Below are 26,337 nucleotides of genomic sequence, written 5' to 3'. Positions count from 1 at the left end.
CTCCATATTAAACACTTAAATTGTGTAAGATGTGTTAGCAATATCAGGAAATACTTCTATAAAAACTTCCAACTTCTTGAACTTGTTATGATAATTACTTTATTTAAATATGGCGTTGGGTATTTTTGGATTATTCATTCTTAAATAAAATATTACTACGATTTTATCAATTATGAATCAGGTTTTACATATTTCTAGTGAAAGTTATGAGTAATATTATAAAATCCGGATAACTGTTCCGATGTTTTAAAGTAATGAAAGTAGGCGATGTCCTTGAAGGATGCAATTTACTTCTTATAAAGTCTAGTAAATTCTGTTTTCTAACCCGGATTATCAAGTTTTTATCTTTATGTAACATCGCTTTTATGTTGGGTCGTTAAACTTGTACAAGGTTCTGTTATTTTAAACTAACAGTTAACCTTACAGTTACTCAGAATATAAATATGGATTTTAATTTATAACTTCTGATATAATTAATTAATTTTCTATTTAAAAGGGGTAGGGGAAGGTGGGGCAAGATGAGGACGTTAAGGTTTGAAAAGTCATAAGATGGCAACCACTTTAACGAGAACAATAATTTTTTTTATTCTCAGCAACTACAACATGTGGTAATATATAATACAAAATTTAATTCTTGAAAAACGTTTTTAAAAACAAGAAAATTTAATATTTTAAAATTATACGTAAATGCACCATCTTGCCCCACCCGTGGGGTAAGACGGGAATATTATTTTTATATACAAGAAAAACAAATTACAATGGTTAAACTGTCGTTTTCTTCAATATTGGCACAAGAACAATGTGCCCATTTTATGACAACGGCTACATTAATTATTATTTTCCGAATAAATAAATATAAAAGTTTGAACTTACTCGTATTTACTTTACCAGACGATACTGTCGCTTCGCGCATGCGCAGTTTCGCTATTTTGTAAGCAGACGATTTTTTTTCGTGGAAAAAATTTTTATTTCGATTGTTATCTGACATTTTATTTCTTGTTAAGATAGTATTTAAATTAAAAAAAAATGTTTTCACAAATGAAATAAACCGTAAAAACATAAATAATAAAGTAATACAGTATATACTGTATAAATTTATTACAGTTAGATATGATTTAAACATGGAATATTTCATTTTCTATAAAAAGTTCATTTTTAAACTTATTATTTTATATATTCGAAAAATGATATAGAATTAACAATGACAACGAATTTAAAACTAGTTCGCTGCACTATATTGCAGTGCCTCTAGCCAGCGGCAGAATTCGTGGCCAACCTTGGGCAAGATGGTAGGGATGCCCCACCATCTTGCCCCAACGCGCACTTTTCATACTGACTGCAAACACGGGTCAACTTTATTTCAAAACTAAACAATTTCAGTCTTAGAGGTTACTTCGAATACTATAATATCTTCATCTAAAAGGTAATGTAAAAGTTCGCAATAATGCTTACTTTGTAGAAACTTTGTGGCGGGCGTAAAATTAGATGAAGTATTGCCGAAACGTGGAAAACTGTCTTACTTCCAAACAAAGAGAGCGATTCGGACGTTCTCTCGTCCCGTAATCCCTTTGAGGTTGACATTTAGTTCTCCAAATAACAGTTAGATGAAAGCTCGTTAACCACGAATAAACAGATGTCCCCGTCTTACCCCATGGCCCCATCTTGCACCACCTTCCCCAATAATAGTAATTCAATTTTTAATAGGATGTTAGTCTATTATAGTTAAAATATAAAAATTTATTAACAAAATAACTTAGCAAGTCTGTTTATCAAATAGTTATGACCATCGAGAGGAATGCTGGAGATTTTTTATCCAGGGACAGAAAAAGGGGAGGAAGACGTTGCTATGGCTACAGGATCCCGACCCTATAGAGGTTTGAGAGATCGTTTTTTAAAGTAAATTTCTTTGTTTCTTTGTAAGGATACTGTGAAACCTGCTAATGTGACCGCTGAAGGGACCACTCAAAATGGTCACCTTATACAGGTTATACATTAGTAGGTTTCACTATATGACGCTTGGGAGAAGTATGGAAAAATTAAAATATTGACGGATCGGATACAGTAGAGGAAATGTGGTTAGGAAACCGAAAGACTTCAAGGTTTTACCCTTGCTAATTTTATGGTGGCTCCCACTCTTTCAAAATTAAAGTTATTTTTATTTTAAAAAAAAATAGTCTTTAAGACTGTCTTTATTGGTGAATTTTATGTTTCATTTGTTCAAAAAAAAAAATAAATAAATAAATTGGCTAAAGGGGCACGCTTTATCCCGTGCTCCCATACAAGTTCTCAGCCCTGCCAATAGTTGCGAACAATCTAAAACATTTCGAAATCATTAATTATAGTTAACTGTGAAAGCTTTTGACAGTTTTAAACACTACGAAGAATGCATTAACAACAGTTATATAAATTTCAATTTGAGAATTACACTGATGTAAAGTGAAATTTTATAATTTAATTTCAACGTCTAGCTTGTCTTTTGCTTTAAAACATATAATTAACTTGAAACATTAATAATGACAAGCGTAATGACGTAAATATTCTTTAAACTGTTATTAAGTAGCCAACAAGTAGTTATTATTATATAGTTATACAATATATTACATAAAATTTCAGTTCGTTGTAGTCACAATACAGCATATCTCGCTTTAAGACTGATAAAGAATTTTCTATTATGATTTAAATGTCATATTTAAGTGACATTTTTTTTATTATGCATCACACAATGATTCAAATTATTCCGACATTGAATCCCTAGGGAAGTTTTGGCGCTCGACTGTTGACGTCACGGTAACCTCGTTCGAAGCAAACTCGTTTTCTCCAATGCGGTCTCGTAAACACGTATGACAATTTTTAATAACAATTATTCCATTTTTTTTTTTTTTAATACCACTCCGACCTGTATGACATTATGAGTGACGTCGCTAATAATATGGTCGAAATAGGAAATTTCAATCGTTCGGAATTAATAAATAGTAATTTCTGTCAAGACGAATGCGAATGATATTTTACAGTTACGTCATCAGGTAAAGCGCCAAAATTCGCCTGGTGGGGAATCGGGGTTCGAATTACGACTGCTCGTTTAGCGACGGTTCTTTTTAAGATCCATTGTAATGAAATCACAATACCAAAAACAGCGGCAAATAGTTATATATTGTCGGCTTGTAGAATATTAATAACATTCATAAAATCACCATAACATTTAAAATAAGTAATACAAGTAGACCCCCTTATAACATTGTTGATAATTCCGTGTTTTATGAATTCCATGTTGTACGAGTCACTTAGATTTTACAAATACGTGTGCCGGGCTGTGAACGGCTCACGTATTTGTAAAATCTAAGTGACTCGTACAACATGGAATTCATATAACACTGAATTATCAACAGTGTTATAGGGGGGTCGACTGGTAATTATGTAGTCAAATCCATGAACACGGGAACATAAGATAATGGCCGTTGTGGGAGGTTATTTTGTATATATTCCGTTTAAAAAATATACTTTCTACAGTATACGTTATTGGAGAAAAATTATGCTAATTATATAATTAAATTTAGTACATGCGTTATAAATTGTTACAATGATAAAGTATTTAATTTATGGAGATTTTTAACATCTTTAATTTGGGAAAGTACATTATGAAATTTTCTTCGCTATCATTCTTGAATTGCTTCCAAGTAATGTGTCCATTTTACGTCAACGATTTTATACGGAAATAACTTTTTTCTTAACAATAACGTAAGTTATTTTTATCATTTCTCTCTCTTTTTTTAAGTTTTTTAACTTTTTTAGTAATTTGTCAAACGAATAAACTTTTTGATTAATGTTTTAAAACAATAAATTTAATAAAGATTTAAATACAAAATGAGGAAATGTTACTATTATACGTTAAACAACAATGGAAAGTAATTATATTTTAAAATTTGTTGTATAAAGTGTTGACACGTTAACGGATTTTTTTAAAAGAGAGATATTAAAAAATTGAGGAAAAATTCATTTAATTAAAATTTTTCCTCGTTTTTTTAAATAGTGAACAAAGAATAATTTTAAAAAATAATAAAATTATTTTGTTTGCCTTTTTTTAACATTTCGGAATTTTTCAATATCAGAATTTCTATCATATTTCTTTGTGTTGTAAAATTTCTTTGTAATCAATAACAGAATAAAATATAACGTTTGTTATTATGTTTAAGAAAAATTTTTTCTTGCATTTTTCTAGAAACATATATTTTTTTAGCTGTGTCACTTAAAGCAGAGGTTCGATATATTCATGTATTTAACTCAATGGTGAGTTATCTTATGGGCAAAAAGGGCAATTGCCTGGTGTCCCAGCAACAGGAGCACTAAACCAATCTTTTAAGATAAAATATTTCTTCAAAAAATTCACTAGAAGAAAAATTTCTGAAGTCAACACTATTGTATACATGGAGCTTCCTAATTCAAATTCAACAGGGCTTCATGGAGATATAACGAGCCACTGATTTAGCTACAAAAATAATCGTTTTAAACCTAAAATTTCAAGAAATTATAAAAAAAACAAGTTCATAATAACGAAATAATTCTACAATTGATAACTCGCAATAGTGTAGATCTTTCCTTGTGGTAACCTACAAGAAAAGACCGGCTGCGAGTTGTCACATTGTCAATTGTGGAACTATTTCGTAACTGTAAACTTGGTTTTTTATTTTAAAATAATTTCTTGAAATTTTAGAAGTGAAAACGGAAGCCTCATTTTACAATATTTGTAAATTTTTAGTATTTATAAATCAATTTTTATGAAGTAACTTTCGTTCCTAGATTGATAATAATCAAAAATTAAAAGCGTAATAAAATAACTCTATTGTCCTTGGTTGTAAAATAAATGTCTTTAGAGTAAGCTTATTTCCTTCATATCGCAAATGTACAATATATTTTGGGACTGAAGCCAAGTGCAACCTGCGTCATCCAAAGTTATTTGTAGTAATTAAAGAGCATACAAAACGAGTAATTCGAGTATGGTTTGAGAGTATATTTTCCTGTTATTCAGTGTTGAAAATGATATAAACATCTACTGAAGAGACCTTTAACTTTGAATATAATTATTAATAAAATGTTTATTAATTCTACTGTTATAGTATATTTGAAATATTTTCATTTTAATATGAAGGAAGTATCGAATATGTGACACGATACAAATATTAAACGTTTTGCTTACAATGCAAACACTACTTCACACACGTGACAAGAACAGTAACGTTTGTTCTATTATTTTTTATATCCTGAATGTTAAAATATCCGTAAAAACTACCAATATTTTGTAATTTAATAAAGCATCCAATTCATATTAATTGGGATAATCGTGTATAGGAAATTTACGAAACTTTTGCAGATAAGAACAGTCGAAGAAACTGGATTACAAGTGACAAGATGTCATATTGTCATATCGTTTATAACTTTTTATTCATTTTGTACTACATAACTACTTAATTATAGAACAGGTTACAGGAGATTTAGTAACTAAGATAAAAACTATTTACTTATGTATAAAGGACATGTTTTCTATATCATCAACAATACAACTAAGTAGAATTTCTATTTTATGACTTGCATAATTATATCTTTTTTCAGGATTATTTACATATTAACACTGTAATGACCATACAAATACTGTACTTATAAGACTTGTACATTTGTGCACGAAAAATAATTTATCCTTTATACATAAAGCACGTAGACAATAGCCGCTAACTTCCTTTCTTTGTTTCCATTTATCTATAGATTTAAGTGAAAATAGTTATTTTTCTGTTCACAGGCAAATTGTTCTTTTTGTCCATAGGTTAACGCGCCACTGTTTACGTTATATCTTATTTAAATAAATCCATTATGTATTTATTTATTTATTACTTTTTAGTTGTTGACAAAGGATTTTTAGAGCTTTATTTGATGTTCTTGGATCTAATCACTGAAAATTCCTTAATAGGAAAAAAGACAGTTGACAAATTCTTCATTTGAAAGTACTTGTAAGTTATGATCACAAACAAGGAAAAATTAAAGCGATTTTCCTTGAAAGTTTAATTTCATTAATGTCTTTAACGATTTATGAATCTACTTAATCTATTACATAATTGTATATTACAAAAATAATAAGAAGCAGATGTCAGGGTCGCGCGCCATTAATCGTTGTCATCTCGATTGTCACGAGTTAAGCCTTTTATTTTTTGCAACAATAAGCAATTAGGAGATGTCGTTTCGAGGGTCGACAGCAGTAGCGCGTCATAGCTTCATGGTACCCAGGCAAATATGAATTTCCATGTGCAGTGTTGACTTCAGAGATTTTTCTTAGGGGAAATATTTTCTTATAAAAGATTGGTTAGGGCCCTCCTGTTGGTGGGAGCCCCAGGCAATTTTCTTTCTTGCTCATAGGATGGTCGACAGATTATGTGAATATGTAAACATTTTGTTAATTATGTAAACATCGTTACATTTTATTTGCTAGTAGACAAGAACTAGTCTGTTGGTGCCATTTTCTTTTTGCATCATCTGACATGATCATAAACAATATGCTAACATCTAGATTTCTCGTCTTTTGTTTAGTCAGACAACAGATATAATCAGTAATAAATTATTTCATTTATTGATCTTAAACTGGATTATTGTAAAATATTTAAACCTATTCCAGTAGCAATTTTTTAATATTTATCTAACGCTTTGGACTATCTGTGTAGCTATCTTCAGGAACGAACATTTTTGAATAGAATTCTTTAAAGTTTAAATATTATGTTCTAAACAAGAATTCCTGACACTTGCTTATATATGTATATTATATATTTTCTCAAGAGATTTGTTGATCACTTTTGTTTTTAAAAGCTTAGCTTCGTTAAAGTTAGGTGTATTGTCTGGGATAGTAGCCATTATAACTAAGGCTGTTGTGGTTTTGCCCTTACGTATGTCATATTGATGTTCTTTGTGTCTTGTAGGGAGGTTTCTGGAAGTGTATCCTATGTATTTGCTTGTTTTGTTCTCCAGACCTAGATTAATCGGTATCTCGCATACCCCATGGGCCGTGTCAGGATCTATTGGGTCTTTGACATTACGTAACCAGCTGAAAATAGTTTTGTTGTGCCTATATGTAACACTTCTGATGCTCGTTCTAATGGTTTTTCTATAGGTGTTATCTAATAATTTATTATATGTCACAGGGGTGATTAAGGATGGAGGGTGTTTAGGTTTCTTGCGAGCTCTGGTGTTGTTATAAGTGTAAATTAAATACTCAACTATGGTGTGGTTGTACAACGATGCTTTTGATTCTGCTCAACTCCTTAAAGGTGTCCCTTGTGTCTGTGGTATTGGTATATGACTTTTTGATAAGGACCTTAAATGCTGCCATTTTATATTTGGGCGGAAAGTTTGAATAGCTAGTTATGTATAGTGGGTGGGAAGTATGTTTAAGAATAAACATTAGTGTGGATTTCGCCATTCGCGAGTGATGTTTCAATCGAGGAAATGTGCACTCACATTATTAAATTGGTCTAAGGTTATTGTTAACCCATACGGATTGTTGTTGACGGTGTTGACAAATAGTCGAAAGCGTTAGATATATATTGAAAAATTGATGTTGGAGTAGGATTTTCGTCTTTAAATAAATTATTTTTTGCTTTCACTCTTATTTTAAGTTTGATTTATTATATAAAAGTCTCATGTTTTATTACACATTTCAGTTATTTATAAAACTAAAATGAAGAGTTTAATTATATATATTGATGGCCAGGAAGTGACACCTCATATCTGCAAAATGGCCAAATCAAAAGTAATGCATTGAGAACTCGTACTATATAATTATGTCAAAAAATTGGACAGTCACCAATATTGTGTCTTTGAAAGGATACCTTAAAAGGCAGAAAAATAAATAAAAAGTTTGTCTATTTTGAGAAAATTTGATTTTTAAAACAGTTTTTTACTTCAGTATATCCCCAATTCTGTATATACGAGTTGTCACTTTTTAGCCATGGATATTTTGTTTCCTCAACGTACTATTTACCAGTAAGTTCTATTTACCAATAATTCCTACTATTTCGTATAATTAATATATAATATCTGTATAAATTCGTAATATCTGTATAATTTTTTATCTGTTACATAAGGCTCGCTACATATTAATCGCTTCTACTAAAAAACTATAATTTCTACAACATAAGTTGCGAAAAAGTTCTAAAATAGCCTATATTTATTACTTGGATTTGATTCATGGATTTACAACTTATTCGAATGTCATTGCTTAACAATTCAAGCTGTCAGACTAACTTTTGGATGTAATCCAAAATTTATATTATAAGGTATAATTAATGGATGCCCTTGGGACTGTTATACTTAACATATTTAGTGATAGGCCCTCAACACTTTTGTATGAGAAAATTTCCTTGATATGAGATAAAGATACTTGCTATTTTTGTAATTACATCAGAATATACATTACAATGCAATTAAAAATAATAACTACACAAAAGAATCAAAAGCTTTTGTTAGAATGTTGATATGATCTGTAATGTATATTTCGTATACCACATACATAAACACACACACACGTGTCTTTTTCATTTCGACAAGTGCTAAATATATATTTCCAATGAACAATATGCAGGAAAAATGTTTAAATTAGCATTTTTATTTTGATTTTAATTATAAAAACACGTAAGACTTAAATATAACGGCAGCTGAATAGCTTCATCTTATTTGTAATTCAAATCCTAAGCTAAAAGGCCAAACTGCATTTTCCTGGAGAAAATTTGAAGTATCAAGAGTGATTTTTAAATAAATTTTTTATATTTAAGAAAAAGAAAGCGCTTATAATTATTAAAATAATTGAAGGGATTAAAAAAAAGAAGGAGATAAGTAGCAAAATGATGATGTTGAGNAATTCTTATTGTTTCTTGATTTTTATGTTGAATACTGCTAACCATTCAATGTAAAAAGTGACAATGCTGCGAATAATTTCGAAAACTTTACGGATTGCAATTTTCAAATTGCTGACTTTTTGTCATAATAACATACATTCGATTTTTTATATTTAAGAAAAAGAAAGCGCTTATAATTATTAAAATAATTGAAGGGATTAAAAAAAAGAAGGAGATAAGTAGCAAAATGATGATGTTGAGAAATGTGTTTTTACTAGAAATAAATATGATAAAGCCGTACAGGAAAATAATAAAGGGAAAAAATTAGTACTGAATTCAACACATTTAATTGAATAATAACTTAGTTTTAATAGCAGGATGGCGAAAAGAATAATTACCTAACGTAAATTATTAAGTCATATATAAATATTCATTCACATAATTAATGAGCAATTATATATCTACTCATTTTATGAATGAGTGTTTATGTGGGTGAAAGGAAAAAATAAAATGATATAGTGATTATAATGATTAGACCATGATATTCGCATGATTTAAAACAATAACCGCATTTCAAGGAAATAATTTCTAGTTAAATAGTATATAAAGGCGTTGATTTCGAATATATTCCAGTCTAATACTCGCTTCGATCACAAAGAATGCTTCTAGAAAATGTGTTATATGAGAGAGGTAAAATTGGATTTTAACTTTTTAGTATAACAACGCATAAATATATGAATAAGCATCAGTTTACCGTACTTAAATCAACAAGAACAAAGATATTATGCTGACGGAATGAGTAAGCTCATAACATGTAGTGATAAGTATCTGAATTTTTTTTATCTGTGTCTGTGTAAAAAATTATGCATTAATTAATGTTTTAACTTATACAATTACATTTTAATATATGATATGACTTATTTTCTCATTCCTTTAGTAATAATAAACTTTATCATAGTCATCATAGTATTGTTTGTCTGCATAAGATAACGCGACACATGATTTTCCGAGTGGGGATGACTACCGGAAAGACTTTCTATGGAAAATTGGCCTTATTTAGACGTTACAAACGTGAAGAAAATCCGAAAAACTCCACGTGGCTAACCCGTTGGCCAAGCGCCAATCCTTCACCAACATTCATTGGTTTTATCTACTCGGCCACTGGCGAGCTCCATCATAGTATATGACATTGTTTTTAATAACATTTAAACGATTTTTGAAAATAAGAATAAAAATAATGCGAACATTTTGAAATGGTTTTGCAAATTATAACATTTACTTGGTTATTGATACAATGTTAGAGAGTAAAAATATACACAATGTAAGTTATATACCTACTTTTAACACTATGTTATTTATACATAAACAACTATATAACTATGTTAAACATACAGATATAGCTTTTGTTACTTATCTAAAGACGTAAGCTTGCATCAGAGAATATCAAGAATTTAATAAAATCACATGAAGATAAATCACTTTAATTCTTTTACACTAAAATAAATGCGATAAATTTTATATACAGTAGTTAGACTTCGCTTTACGACTTACGATTGATATACTTTTTATGTTATTATTGTATGAAGGGTTAATTTAAGTGTCATGTTTTCCCTTATTGTCCGCCTCTGCGCGATGTTCTATCATTCAAATTATATTTCTAGGAATCTCACCTCACTGAGGTTTATGCACTGGGTCTTTGGGAAATACTCGCAGCTCTTTTCTGTGAACCAATTTGCTTGTAAAAACCGAGGATCTTATCTCTCTCTCAGTATATATATAATTTATTTATTTATTATTTATCTCATCTTGTGTGTTATTTAATTTTCAGCTTATATGAACGAAATATTGTCCATATTGAATTATAAAACCATCTATATTTGACGCAAAATTTGAAATTCTGTTCAAAATATAAAAATTAATCAATGGATACGGATTCTTAGGTTTCAAAATAAGTATTTATCTCGAGTCTCAGGACAACTGTTTCCACCAATAGCCAAGTGGATAAAACCACTGAACACTGATAATTGGTCATGGATACCCGCCCGGCCAACAGGCTAACCACATGGATTTTTCCGGATTTTTTGCATGTTTGTAACACTTAAATAGGGATCAGTTTCTCATAAAAGTCTGATCTTTCTTCGGCAGATCACCCATGTCGCGTTGCCGTAGCCAAATAAACCAAATCTAATCTTAGGACACGTGTTGCCTGTGTTAGGATTAAGGTTCTTTTTACGTTTCATTTCATTTTTAAATACTTGATATGGTCAAGAAGGATCGGACAAGATGGACAGTGATCCACTTTGTCCACCTTTACAATATTTCAAAACTTATAAATCAGTTCTCGAAAATGATGTGCAAACTCTAATATTAACGTGTTAATTTGCATTTCAGGTAGTGTATAAATATAAAAAGTTATTCAACAGAGGAGTCGGTCCGAAGAAAGCACGAAACAATTCATGGACTGGTACTGTACGTAAAGGAAAAATGACTATATCTTCTGCTTCTCATAATCTAAGAATCCATTTTGGTACATTGCATTGCTTTTGAGATCAAATAGTACTGAAAGCAGTGTATAAAACAATGTCATTCATTCTGCAGCGGTTAAAAAAGTAAAAATTACCGAGCGTATAGGGCTTTCATAAAGATGATCCGCTTTGTCTTCAGCAATAATCCATTTCATCCATGTACTAGGATAAAGTGAATCGTTTACAGTGTCCGAAATGAATGTTACTTATTTTTTGTATTATATAATTAATTAACGATAGATCAATAGGATTAAGGTAAAGCAAGGCCAGGCGTGAATCTAAGACCACTTGACCACTTGTATTCAGTGGTTTTATTAACTCGCTTTATTTTTTATTTTATTTTTCTTCGGATTATATATATCGATCGGATAATAGTTATCGATCGCTTCTCAGGCCTTGTTGTCGTAACAGAATTAATATTTAATTTTAAAATATTCACTAATTCTTATTGTTTCTTGATTTCTATGTTGAATACTGCTAACCATTCAATGTAAAAAGTGACAATGCTGCGAATAATTTCGAAAACTTTACGGATTGCAATTTTCAAATTGCTGACTTTTTGTCATAATAACATACATTCGATTTTTTATATTTAATTTTAACCGATAATTTTTTTTATTACGGCTACAGATTAATTAATAAAAATACCCGTGAAGTTTATAAAATATTACTGTAAAAAGACAGAGTAATTGAAGTTGATAGTTTTGCCTCTAGCGGAGAGGAAGAAAGTGATTGTCATCGTTGTTTACAAAAATAACTTTTAAATTTTTTAAGAACGAATTAATCAAAAAGGATCAAGGCCGAAATTCTAAATCATATGCTTTGTAGAAATGTATAAACAGTAAAGATCTGTACAGTAGTTTATCATATCCAATGAGAGTTACAGACATTACTGAATTTATACGACATATGATGACGATGATGATTAGAATTATTGTACAATTGATTCAATCTCAAATTATGCAAAAAATTCTAGATGTACCCGCAGCTATTTTCTTTTGATATTTTAATTATGAATTCATAGAAAAAATTAAGATGTTAATGCTGCTTTTTTTTTAAATTATCGACAAGCATCCTTCCTGTTTCCCATTTTTTTTTGCATTTTCTTGCACGATTGTGCTTGAAATAATAGCATAATCGTAAAACTATGTACGAACACTGGGCATTGTTATCAAGTACAGTATATATAATGTTCGGATGATTAGATGGGACTGATGGAATAAGGCAACGCAACACATGGACGATCAGCTGGGAGTCTCCCGGGAGACCTTTTATGGTTATCTGGCTCTTATTTAGATGTTAGGCAGGCGAAGAAAATACTAAAAACTAATATGATAACACTACTAAACACTGCAATAAAGCTTGGCTCTCTAGAAGACTCTGAAGGACTCGAATTTGAGTTCAGATCCGAGCTTCAGAAATTTCCATCCATGATTTCTGGCCCCATCTGCCACTCCACAATCCTTCATACTATGGGCCAGCCAAATTGATAAAAATTTTAGAAGCAATAAATCACTTAGATAAAAGAAAGTTTGCTTTAGGAATAGACAATATTTATTTGTCCGATATATTACATGTGGCCCACAAGAATACGACACTATCTTTTATATTTAAAATAAAAAAATGCTGTTGAGCTGAGATACTGTATACAGTAGAGCGTCGTTTATCCGAATCAATTGGGGACTGGGATTGTTCGGATAACTTATTTTTTGGATAACCAATTATATACGAAAAAATATATTAATTTATCCTGTGTTGAAATTTTTCTCCGTTGCGTGTCGCTTCGTGTTGAATTTTCGTCGATGTTAAGCCTAACGAAGACTATTGTATCGTTAAAAATTATTTTTTTATTTTGTACAAACAAAATAAATATATTGAAAAATATAAAAACAATAAAAAATTATACTTCAGAAGTTAATTTAGTATCAAAAACGTAAAATATTTGAGTAGCCGAACACATAGCCAAAGATTACAGCGCCACAGCACTGGCGAAAATTTAAATTTTTCGACTGGAATTACTTCGGATAACCGACATTTCGGATAACCGACCTTCGGATAAACGACGCTCTACTGTATTTATTTCAATACTTTTTCACTGTTGAGAAATCGTAATCGTAGAAGTGAATGACATAAGTAACCTTAAATCCTCGACAATTGAACAATTGAAAAATACAATATTATGCTATTTATTTTCAATAGATAAACAACAAAATTATACATTTATTAGATGTTTAGAGCAGATAAAGCAATATTTTACTTTCGTGATCATTAAACATCATCTAGCTTACCGTGTCACTGTCATTCGTGTCAATGTCACACGAATGACATAAATAATTAACGTAAGACTATGTTAATAAATATTTATACAATACGTATTGTTTTCTTTTTATCTTACATTGGTATTTTTATAAAATTATAACGTTCTTCAATCATAAATTGATATAATTATATTATTGTAATTGTATAAAATGTGTAAAAATGACAATTCTATCTTCAATTAGAAACCTTCCATAATAAATTTTCTATTAGTTTAAATTCATAAAATTTGTCAAATATATCGAAAATCACTTTTATAATTGCCCATAAAGTATCTATATTATTATATTTAAAAATGAATTTAACAAATATAATAAATACTCATTATTATTATAATTATAATTAAGAAGATCGTATTTTACGAAATGAATAATCAAGTAAATTACGAACTAATTTGCATTATAAAAAATTTAATTATAAATAAAATTCTTANTTCTACAACATAAGTTGCGAAAAAGTTCTAAAATAGCCTATATTTATTACTTGGATTTGATTCATGGATTTACAACTTATTCGAATGTCATTGCTTAACAATTCAAGCTGTCAGACTAACTTTTGGATGTAATCCAAAATTTATATTATAAGGTATAATTAATGGATGCCCTTGGGACTGTTATACTTAACATATTTAGTGATAGGCCCTCAACACTTTTGTATGAGAAAATTTCCTTGATATGAGATAAAGATACTTGCTATTTTTGTAATTACATCAGAATATACATTACAATGCAATTAAAAATAATAACTACACAAAAGAATCAAAAGCTTTTGTTAGAATGTTGATATGATCTGTAATGTATATTTCGTATACCACATACATAAACACACACACACGTGTCTTTTTCATTTCGACAAGTGCTAAATATATATTTCCAATGAACAATATGCAGGAAAAATGTTTAAATTAGCATTTTTATTTTGATTTTAATTATAAAAACACGTAAGACTTAAATATAACGGCAGCTGAATAGCTTCATCTTATTTGTAATTCAAATCCTAAGCTAAAAGGCCAAACTGCATTTTCCTGGAGAAAATTTGAAGTATCAAGAGTGATTTTTAAATAAATTTTTTATATTTAAGAAAAAGAAAGCGCTTATAATTATTAAAATAAATTCTGGAATGAAGTAAAATGAAATGTTTACTAATTAGATTAGAAATATATTTAATGTGAATTTTTTTATATTTTTTAATAAATGAAGTGGTTAAAATTTCGTTAATCACGAGAAAAACATTGTTATTCTTCGATTGCACTATTTATAGTTCTGATCTATCTAATATGATTAATATAATTCCCATCATTAAATTAAAATTATATCGATTTACGTAGAAAATGTCGTAAGAATCTATGAAACCACGCGCTAAATATTTGCCACAAGAAACATTCACAGGAAGTGACTCCTCTGAGGGAATTACACTCTTCAATTATGAATGAATTAATAATTAAAAATATTTAAAAATAGCTACGTTTATCTTTGCAATTATAACAATTTTTCTTACACCGTTCTATTGTTATTAATTACTATTTATCGAAATATTATATACCAGTGACGTAAATGATAGTCCCAGAGTCGTTTCGTCCTCCGGAATTCAACGTCATGAAGTTGCCTAGCAACTAACATTGACGTCATAAGTCTGGAAAAAACAAGGTGAGCATTAACATTGTTAATGGCAAATTCTTTATGGGTTATTTATTTATTTCTTTTTTCTAGCTTCAGATTTCTAGAAAAGGATATTTTATAGGGCACGAACCTTGGTGATACGAAATTTATTAATTCGACTTNATAATAATAAAATTGTATACAATTATTCCAAGCTATTTTTCTTTTTTTATATAATAAAATCATCTTTAACCCTTTGAGTGCCTCATCAGGTTTGATGCAAGTCATTCCAAATATTTTAAGGGAAAGTTAAATGAACTGTGAAGATGAAATCTTACAACAGTTGAAATCTATCACTCAGTTGTAAACTAAATGTATGGTCAGAATACATTAGAAAATGTAAACTAAATTGATAAATATATTTCTCAAGCTTTTGACGTTTAGATAAATAATTAAGCACGAAAATTATTAATGAAGTAGTAAAAAAAAAAAAATAGGAATCAATATAATTGTTTCCTATTCTAAATCTGTCGTGAAATATTTCGATATTGTGTGATTCGAATACTAAATTATTTTAAAGTCTGATAAACAAGGAAAATATATAATAATCTATCAATAATTAATCGATATTAGTTATAAAAACTTGTAAAATTACTTACTGTATAGAGATCTTTATTATTATAAATGCACTTGCCAAACATTTTAGCAAATATATAACGTCAAACACTTATTTTTAACAAATAAGGCCTACTACAGAGAAGAAAACAATGCAATAAATTTATTCTTATACTTTATTAATTTCTTGCAAGTATGACGTAAATATATTATGAAACTTTTTGAATTTTATTAAAGAAAAACTTATTAAAATTATTTCTTATATAATCCATTTAAAAGAATAGAAAAGAATTTATTAAGAAACGTATTTATTAAAGGAGATTACAATAGAATGTTTCGCAAACTGTCAATAGAAAAGTAACAATTTATTATTTACTTATTAATTTTAATACTTTTCTATAAAGATTTTAAATTTATTTATTTATTTATCAAAATTTATGAAAAATATTTATATATTAAAGTAATTTACGATACAAATATTATGATTTTAAAAAGAGGAACGATTTATCATGTAGGATTACTCAAGGATACTCATTTAGATAGCAAAATCCTATTAATAATCTAATTTAAAATAGTTCTATTCTGTATAAAAACCATAACTTATTAATCGAACAATTACATTATTCCTTACAAAATACTTTGTGTCACTTAAATAAATAATGTAAATAATATAAAGCATTTAAAATTCACAAAAATGTTGTTACATTTAATTATTAAAATAAATTCTGGAATGAAGTAAAATGAAATGTTTACTAATTAGATTAGAAATATATTTAATGTGAATTTTTTTATATTTTTTAATAAATGAAGTGGTTAAAATTTCGTTAATCACGAGAAAAACATTGTTATTCTTCGATTGCACTATTTATAGTTCTGATCTATCTAATATGATTAATATAATTCCCATCATTAAATTAAAATTATATCGATTTACGTAGAAAATGTCGTAAGAATCTATGAAACCACGCGCTAAATATTTGCCACAAGAAACATTCACAGGAAGTGACTCCTCTGAGGGAATTACACTCTTCAATTATGAATGAATTAATAATTAAAAATATTTAAAAATAGCTACGTTTATCTTTGCAATTATAACAATTTTTCTTACACCGTTCTATTGTTATTAATTACTATTTATCGAAATATTATATACCAGTGACGTAAATGATAGTCCCAGAGTCGTTTCGTCCTCCGGAATTCAACGTCATGAAGTTGCCTAGCAACTAACATTGACGTCATAAGTCTGGAAAAAACAAGGTGAGCATTAACATTGTTAATGGCAAATTCTTTATGGGTTATTTATTTATTTCTTTTTTCTAGCTTCAGATTTCTAGAAAAGGATATTTTATAGGGCACGAACCTTGGTGATACGAAATTTATTAATTCGACTTTTACTTTTCGTACTGTTTAATATGGGTCAATGTATATGGTTTGTATTAAGTCATAATAAAAGTTGCTAAACAATTTTATAATTTGTCTTTAACTTCATATAAATAATACAATTTATTTTTTAAATTGCAATTAAATTTTAACAAATTCAAAATACAGTAAATAAAAGAGGAAAGTTTAAAAATATGTTATTTTGTAAACATTCTTAATTAAAATTAAATCATTTTATTATCTAAAATTGTTTACAATTATAATTTATTCATTTATTCGCTAATTTATTATAATTTTGATATAAAAAAAGTTAATTTACGCTTGTATTATTTTAAAAATCGTATTTATAAACATGTTTTAAAGAAATTTAAAAACATCATTTATCTATTTTTTGTTTAATATTGAAATAATTTTTTTTTCTAATTTTTCTCTGTTAAAATATTATAAAACAATTGTTTTTTTAATATTTATAAAAATTTCAGAAATGAATTTAGTTCGTACTCCATTTTTCAATCCAGTTTAACTTATATAAGTTGACATTATTTTAATAAAAATTGACGAAATTAAATTCCATACAATTTTTTCTTTTTTTTTATTAATTGATACTACGTAAAAGTCGACTTAATTAACCCGATTTTCTTTCTTAGAAAATATAAAAATAATGTAAACTAAAATCATTTAAAAAATTTGTTTACAAAATAAATAAATAAATAAAACTTTTTACTTATTTTTTTAATGTAAAAAAAACCTTTAAAAAAATATCAAATGATTCTCATTAGAAAACAAGGAAAACAACTTTCGGATATATTCCCTGACGCAATTTGAAAGAACCAATAGGTAGTAGTATTTTGAGATGACGTTGTTTAACAATTAGCCAATCGATCTGAATAAAAAGTTTTCCACCAATGATAACTGAATATTCCATCACGATATTATAAATAAATTTGAAGAACAGTTTCACTTAAATTCAAAACTTCAATAATATAAGTTTCATTGTTAACGATTTGTTCCTCTCATTTTTAGCCAATTTTTGGATGTCAATAATACTGTTCTATGGTCATTTTACTTGAGAAAACGGCGTAAGAAGTGATATTTTCAGGTAAATAAATTCAAGTTTTTTTATAACTAATTTATATTTGATGTATAATAAAACATAAATAAATATTTATTATTATTATTATTATAATAAATACTATCTTTCATTTAACTCGTGTGTTTACATATGAAATGATGTGTAAAAGTAATTTATTCAATACCTGTGCAAATTGTCTATTGTATGTTAATTATCTCTATACACTGATATTTAGCAGTTAAGGTCAAATATACTAAATAAATTTTCTTCAGTTGATGTTTTTAAAAATTAAATTTACCATAGATTTTCAAATATTTTTAAATCTAAAAATAAATTTGTTTTTGAGATCCTATTTTAATACTAGATTAGATTAATGAATGTTGAATTATTAATCCAAAATACAAATTGTATGGATTAGGAATTTGTTATTGCAAATTAATTTAATAAAATCAAGAATGAACTGTGTTCGGAGTTTAAGCATTGTTATTTTAATAGAGACTCAAAGCCGCTTCTAACGAAGGACATATAAAATTTTCCTGGATTGATATTTAAATACTGTTGTTTTTGTACCTTAGCATTATGTCAAGGACAGAAACTATATATTTCAACTAGCAATTGATATTCGGAAACGTTTTGTAGTTGGCATTAAAATTTATCTTATTTTTTTTTAATTATTTACTGTACGAAGGATTAAGTTGTTTGTTAAGTTGAAATTTTAATTTAAAAATTTGTTATTTGAAGCATTAGAATATTGAAATAAAGAGTCATTTTTCTTGGAAAATATATTAGTTTATATTGAATCACGTTCATTCTGGCAAAGACTCGCCATTTATCTGCATTCGTCAACCCTGAATTTCAAGGTTTTTCATTCTTTTTTTTTTCTTCTTATTTCTATTTAGCATGCTCATCTATTAACATAAACAGATATTTCGAAACAGTGAAAATAATTAAAATTATGAAAATTTTTAGTAATGAGGAAAAATCTATTAAATATTAAAATTTTTACATATTATTTATGATTGATATGAGGAATTCCTCTTAATTACTATGGCGCTATTAAAAAAACAAACAAACAAACTATTGTATTCGTGCCATTTTCTAAATCATAATTAAAAGTTTTAATTGTTGTAAAATTTGCTCAAAAAATACGTAGATAATTAAAATTTATTACATTTATTATTGTTTCATTTTATAGCAATTCAGGCAAATATTCTCCTCGTAGACAATAGATAATGAAATTTTTATTATTTATACTTTCTATACACTTGGAATGTTGTTCACCATCTCAATTAACGTAATTATCTGTAGACAGATTAGATAGATGATCTTTGTTTCAATGGTATTCTCCTGGAAAACTAAAAGACGATTGCATAAGTTTCATCATAAGAATTCGTTTGAAGTGTCTCTTGTGTTGTATGAAGTTTTAACAAAAACAGCTTTTAGTTTTTAGCCAGCAAAACTTAAAATTCATTTTTGGGGCCTCCACCAATATAGAGTTCCAAACCAATTTTTTAATAAATTCATTACTATACTAAAAATATCGAAATTTATATTTGGGGTATATCTGAGGACCCTAGATTGTCGGTATGGTTCAGGTGTAGGGAGCACTGGCACAGTGCCAAAAATCTCGTTAAAAAAAACGAAAGAGAATATGCGGAATTCTTCCAAAGTTTCCCGAACAAAAATGTTTGAATTTAACACAGTATATGGGGCCTCTGATTTAAATTTTCCTGGGAACTCCATAAATCTATAATTCGCCATTGCTAGTACAAAAGTGCCAAAATTCAAAGATTCTAATTGAAACAATATCAAATAAAAATATAAAATTCAAGGACTTCTAAATTGGCTTGCTACTATTAGAAACAAATTGTTTCATCCTAACTAAAATATAACTTCCAAAACACAAGACTTTTGATTAAGAAATTTTGTTCTTTGAAGTTTAAATTAATTTACATAATTTTGATAAAATAAATTCTCTGTTTATAAAAATTTAATTTTATAATGGGCCTAAAGTTATTTATACTTTATTTTTCAGAATCATGGGATGTGATCTAGTACACGATTTACTTGGCGATCTTTCTGGAAAAATCGGCAGATTAATCTCTCGACATCCAATTTATTTCGTTATCCTGCCTTTATTAATTGCCTGTGGTTTATCCAGTGGTCTTTACAAAATAAAAATATTAAAGGATTACGAGAAACTTTACATCCCGAAAAATGCGAGAAGTCTTCAAGAAAGAAAAATGGTAGACGATTTGTTTCCTATGAATTTATCAAAGAACTTTGACATGATGAGAATGTCTAAATTAGGAAGATTAGGAATGGTTATAATTACTCCACGTGATAATGAAACTATTCTAAGAAAAGAATTACTTCAGAGAGTCGAACAAGTAGATAAATTGATACATAATATAACTATAGAACATGACAAACGAAAACTTAATTACAGACATATATGCGCAAGAAGTTCGAAAGTATGCTACCAAAATGGGATTATTTACATGATCAAAAATAAGAACTTTAATTTCGAACGAATACCATATCCACTACAATTGGATTCCCTAACTTATCATTATATAGCTGTGCCCATAAGCGTAGGTGGTGTCCAGTTGGACGAAGATGGCTTCGTTTCTTATGCAAAAGCAGTTCGTTTGATGTACTTCTTGGACGATGGTACAGCTACTAAACGCAAACTTGCAGAAGAATGGGAAAGCGAATTTTTAAAAATAGTTAATGCACTTAGATATGGAGAAGTAGAAGTGACCGCATTCTCCATACTGTCCATAGAAAATGAAATTCATAGAATCACAGAACATGGATTACCTTACGCTTGCGTCGCAGTTCCTCTCATGATTATCATATCTGTAATTACTTGCATGATGTTCGACTGGGTAAGAAGCAAACCTTGGCTGGGCATTTCTGGTTTCTTGACTTCAAGTATGGCGGTTGGTAGTACTTTTGGAATGTTCGCTTATTTGAATGTGGATTTTACTGATGTAAATACTGCAATTGCCCTCATAATTTTCGGTAAGTCACGTTTTCTTTTTTACAAAATTAGGAATCTAGTTTATTAAAGTAGTTCTAATCAATACTAGATTAGAATTTTTTTATGTTATACTGTGGTATTTTAAGTCAATTCGAAAACATAATACCACTTTAAAATTTAGGATATTTCTTTAATTTTTCATACATTAAGTATCAAGTAGAATATATTACAATATAATGCTGTAGATTCGTGGTAAATAGAGTGATTATTTTACACGCAAACTATTTTAAACTTTGTTCTTTTTCAATGCAATTTTGAGCATAATTCATTGAAAACTAAGTGGCATTCGTTGGCATTTTAATAATTATTGTCCAAATTTTAAGTAAAGAGATTTCTTATTCAATTAGTTTAATTTTATGTATAATTAAGGATTATTTAAATTATGTCCAAACAAAAACCCGTTAATTTTTAATTTTGAACCAGACAATAAAACATCGATGTCTGTATGCGGGTATTTTTATGTAATTCAATGTAATTGGATCGATTCGTACTTTTGTGTATTGTTTATATGTAATTTTCCTACATTATCCCATGGCAAAAAAGATAATTGATTGGGGTCCCTCATCAACGGGTGGGCCCAAACCAATCTTACATAATAAAACAGTTTCCAAAAAAATTCCCCTGAAGAAAAATATCTTAAGTCAACGTCAACACTAGATAGGAGCCCCCTAATTCAAATTTGCCTGGGCCCCGTGAAGATATAACACGCTACTGTCCCTAGTTTATAAATATAAACTTTCTAATTGAATTTTTCAAATTGTAAAAACTTTTTACATTCGAATTAGACCGGGTTTTCGTGAACTTTTAACAAAATATAAATTAATTCTTTGTTCTTGACCCTCACCTAAATCGATGTTAAACCTTCACATTGATATAATTGATAATTTAATGCGAGACTCGAACCGACATACACGTTAGTCTCATAAATAACAGTAATAAATTTTCATTTTATATAATACAAAAATCAATCTCTTTTAATACTCATTTTATATCGAAGGTTATTTCCTCTTTGGCTAATTTATATTTAATACGTATGATCTGATATCTCCTTTTATATCAGCCAAATTATTATTATAGGAGAGATACAAGGTCAAAATATCTATACGATCCCATTTGTCCGTGTCTATAATAGTTTTTATGCTTTATTTAAATGGTTTACATTAATACTAATGTATACAAGACTAAATTGATAAATAACTAAGTTTTTGTGCATTGATTTAACCTTGGAATTTTCTATTCTTTTTCTTTATGGGCCTAAACTATTAAGGAAACTAACTTCATTTTTATGGTATGTAAGGAGGAAGTTTCTTACAATAATTATCTCATTTAAGAGTTAATCTGATAAGAAACGTGCTTTAATTTTTTTTAAGAATTAATAATTTAGAGATTAAAATTAACTTTTTTTAATAGAAAATGAATGGATTTTAATTACATTTTTTCACAAATAATTTAAATAATTTAACATTTTAATTATTATAAATTAGAATAATTTTTTGTGAATTATTTTAAAAAAATCTTATGATTATGATTGCATTATTTTATATAGTTTCATACTTGAGAAACTGAAGTGGCTTTATATTGTATTATTATTATAGCTTTACTAATTATTTAATGAATTATAAAATTAAGTGCAATTATTGTAAACTAAATGATTTTATTTCTATTTCAGTTCTAGGAATGCACAATTCTTTTATATTTTTAACCGAGTGGAGAAGCACCGGAAGTAATCATAGCGTTGAAAAAAGGATGGGTGATACCTACTCTCAAGCTGTTCCCATGATTTCTGTTTCGTGCCTGACTTTAGGAATCATCTTCGTGCTATCATGTGCTCTGCCGTATTATGTCATCCAAGTGTTTTCTTTCTATGCTGTTACTGCCATAATATTTACGTATATTTATGGGATGACATTTTTTGGTGGATGCATGGCTCTCAGTGGATATCGTGAAGAAACCAAGCTTCATCCCATTACGTGTTTACCCATAAAACCTCTCTGCCTTTCCGGTAGGTAATAATTTAACAATTCTCATGACTAATCCTCATTGGTGGTGGATTTAGTTTCTGCTTACAAGAATTGGTGTTGGATTAACCTCATTATCTAATTTTTCTAGGTAAATACAAAGATTTTTTTTACAAATATTATCTTAATTGCTTATCTATTTGCTTTGGCATTATTCATAATTTAGTAAATGTAAATTATCAGATTAAAAATTCATGAAATTTAATTCCTGTATTTTACATTTCTTGTAGAAAAGCGAAATCCTTTATTCCGATGGTTCTGTACTGGTGGCAATGCAGCTTCAGATTACGAAGATAATCAAAAAGAGCCAAAAAATGAGTGTATGGTGTTCTTCCAAGAGAAATTGGGCCGTTTATTAAAATATAGAATGACAAAGATAGTTGTTGCAACAGCGTTTGCTGCTTATCTTATTATCGCAGGATGGTTAATCACTCGAATCAAATGTGGTTTGGATTACAGCAATCTCTTTCCATCCAATACTTACAGTTCCAGATTTGTAAAACTATTCTACAAATATTTTACTGACTATTCTCAAAGACTTCAAGTAATCGTAAATACTCAGCTGGAATATTCTGAACCGGAAGTGCAAGCAAAATTTAACGAACTGGTTCAAAGGTAAATACAATTTATAACATCTCAAATGTAATAATAAACTTATACAATATTAAATTAATTAAATAATTAATTATAGGTTCGAAAATGCCACTTATGCTGGAGAACAAGCGCTGACAGAATCGTGGTTAAAGTATTTCTACATATTCGTCAACAATGTTACAGGGATGTTTGTACTTTACGCTCATAACCTACGAAAAAAGTTTGAATTTTTAGATGCCATCAAGAATTATTTTCTGAAATTAGAAACTGCGGTTGGATTAAGTTATGATATACACTTCAATTCCAATGCTTCCGATATCCTCTATAGTCGATTTTCTATACAAGTTGTTCATACTCACGATAATTACAACGAAATGCAAATGATGCAGAACTTCAGGGATTTGGCAGATAATTCTGATTTTCCTGTAATAGTTCATAGTATGTGGTTCGTTATATACGATATTTTCCTCGGAATCAAGAGTACTTTCTTCCAATTTTTTGGCACCACATTACTTGCTATGATTGCTACTTTCTTCGTATTCGTTCCTAATTTAGCTTGCACATTCTGTGTTTTCTTAAGTTTCGTTTCGATACAATTAGGTGTTGTAGCTTATGCTTCTCTATGGAACATTAAATTTAATGCCGTATCAGTATTTAGCCAGATTGGTTGTAGCATAGTACCTATTTTATTCTGTTTACAAATACCGTATGTATATCATAAGATAGAAGGAAAAAGAAAAGTTAAAAAAACACTATATTACGCAGGCATGCCAATTTTTCAATCATCCATATCAACATTAATAGGACTATTTGTTTTGTCATTTGTTCCAATACCAATTTTTCCAATTTTCTTTAAAGTTTCGTTTCTTGTAATTTTGATAACAGTATTTCATGCATATTTCGTCGTACCGACATTACTGTTATTTTACGAGGATCTATTCCCTCATACTAAAATTAAAAGATCTTTCCATAAAACTAGCCTCAGAAATAGTTTTAGAAAAAGTAGCATTACATCTACATTTAAATCTAGTATAAAATCGAAGAAAGAACCGGATGAGGATATGACACCCATGTCTGGTTTCCACGAAGAAGATGAAGATGAAAGTGAGGAATCTGGATTCGAACACTCTTCCAACGAACTTAGTAATGAAGTGTTCGAATTCCACGACAGAGACTGCAGTGATGAAAGTGTTTGAATTTTCTTTACTTGAAAAATACTCATTCACATTGTATTATTTGTGTATCATTTGAGCATCATTCAGCTTTCTCTCCAATGCTTAAATGCTAAATATATTGTGATACGTTAAGAGAAAGCTCAAATTGACTGTGATTCCTTCTGAACTTATAAAAATTGCTCATTATTCATATATTGTATATACGTTTATGAAAGTCATATAAATACGGTTATGTAATTGCTGTCAAATGCTAATATTATTTTATGTACTTTTCTGTTTAACATAATTTAATTTAATAAAATAGTAATTAAGAATTTTCATATCGTTTTTTATTTGAAAAATCCTTTACCTTACTAAAACTGTTTATTTCTTCAATATTATCGTACAAAAATACTCGGTGTCAAGCAAAATCCAGATGAATGAGTTTCAAGCCATAAACTTTATATCTGATCGCAGTAAATACACGTGCAAAACTAGTTGGTTAGAATCAAGGTCACATATCCTAATCTGTACTAAATTTAATAATTCTAGTCACATAATGAAGCTTAATTACTAAACAGGTTATCTATGTTGACCCAAAAACAGCGAGTTTATCGAATTATACTTTATTGGAATTTTCAATATAATATAGAACTGCAGTGAAGAAATTCTGATCAGTAAGACGATTTTCTGTAGATGTTATATTCTATAATCGTAGTTATAAATTAAAATACAGATACCATGTATATTGGAACATTTTTACTTTGTATATACTGTATATGTGTTCATATGTATATATATATATATGTATGCATATGTTTATATATACAGTACATCTGTACTATCGTTACCGTATGTACAGTATATATATACATACATGCATAGGCCTACAAATAATGGTTTTCCCCAGCAATTACAGTTATTACTATTCACCATAATAAAGAAAAATCTACTTAATTTCTAGCATTCTTCTTGATGAAATTTTCTATAATATATATTTGAATTTTACAAATAAACGAACAGAATGAAACGAATTATGAATCTTTTACGAGAATATTCATTTATTAAACGTTAATAATACTGAAAGACATAGAAGTAGATTTTTTGATGTCGAACGAAGGCATATTAAAGAAATGTTAGCAATATTGACGA

The 26,337-nt window shown here is 28.4% G+C and overlaps 1 protein-coding gene across 2 annotated transcripts; it reads left to right on the top strand.

Annotated features, from left to right (window-relative positions):
* The first annotated feature begins 1,282 nt into the window (after positions 1-1,282).
* Positions 1,283-25,447, top strand: LOC111634016 (patched domain-containing protein 3-like). Of its 2 annotated transcripts, XM_023378695.1 has the most exons (7): positions 1,283-1,423; positions 1,778-1,874; positions 18,325-18,400; positions 20,409-21,400; positions 23,089-23,421; positions 23,668-24,052; positions 24,129-25,447. In XM_023378695.1, exons 4-7 carry the CDS (start codon positions 20,413-20,415, stop codon positions 25,225-25,227), a joined length of 2,805 nt encoding a protein of 934 aa, XP_023234463.1. In that variant the 5' UTR covers positions 1,283-1,423; positions 1,778-1,874; positions 18,325-18,400; positions 20,409-20,412; the 3' UTR covers positions 25,228-25,447. The 2 variants fall into 2 exon arrangements, with proteins under 2 accessions (XP_023234463.1, XP_023234462.1); XM_023378694.1 differs by lacking the exons at positions 1,283-1,423; positions 1,778-1,874 and having other exon boundaries at positions 18,251-18,400.
* The last annotated feature ends 890 nt before the right edge of the window (positions 25,448-26,337 follow it).

The sequence above is a fragment of the Centruroides sculpturatus genome, unplaced genomic scaffold (genome assembly GCF_000671375.1).
Source record: "Centruroides sculpturatus isolate CEXI.00-Female unplaced genomic scaffold, Cexi_2.0 scaffold736, whole genome shotgun sequence".
NCBI classification, from domain to species: Eukaryota; Metazoa; Arthropoda; class Arachnida; order Scorpiones; family Buthidae; genus Centruroides; species Centruroides sculpturatus.
Note: the sequence above shows the minus strand (reverse complement) of the source record. Positions and strands in the feature narration are given on the sequence as shown.

Coding starts and splice junctions, on each gene's coding strand:
- LOC111634016 (XM_023378695.1), top strand. CDS start 20,413: ATGGGATGTGATCTAGTACACGATTTACTTGGCGATCTTTCTGGAAAA. Junction 21,401..23,088: donor AATTGCCCTCATAATTTTCG/GTAAGTCACGTT, acceptor TTTCTATTTCAG/TTCTAGGAATGCACAATTCT. Junction 23,422..23,667: donor AAAACCTCTCTGCCTTTCCG/GTAGGTAATAAT, acceptor CATTTCTTGTAG/AAAAGCGAAATCCTTTATTC.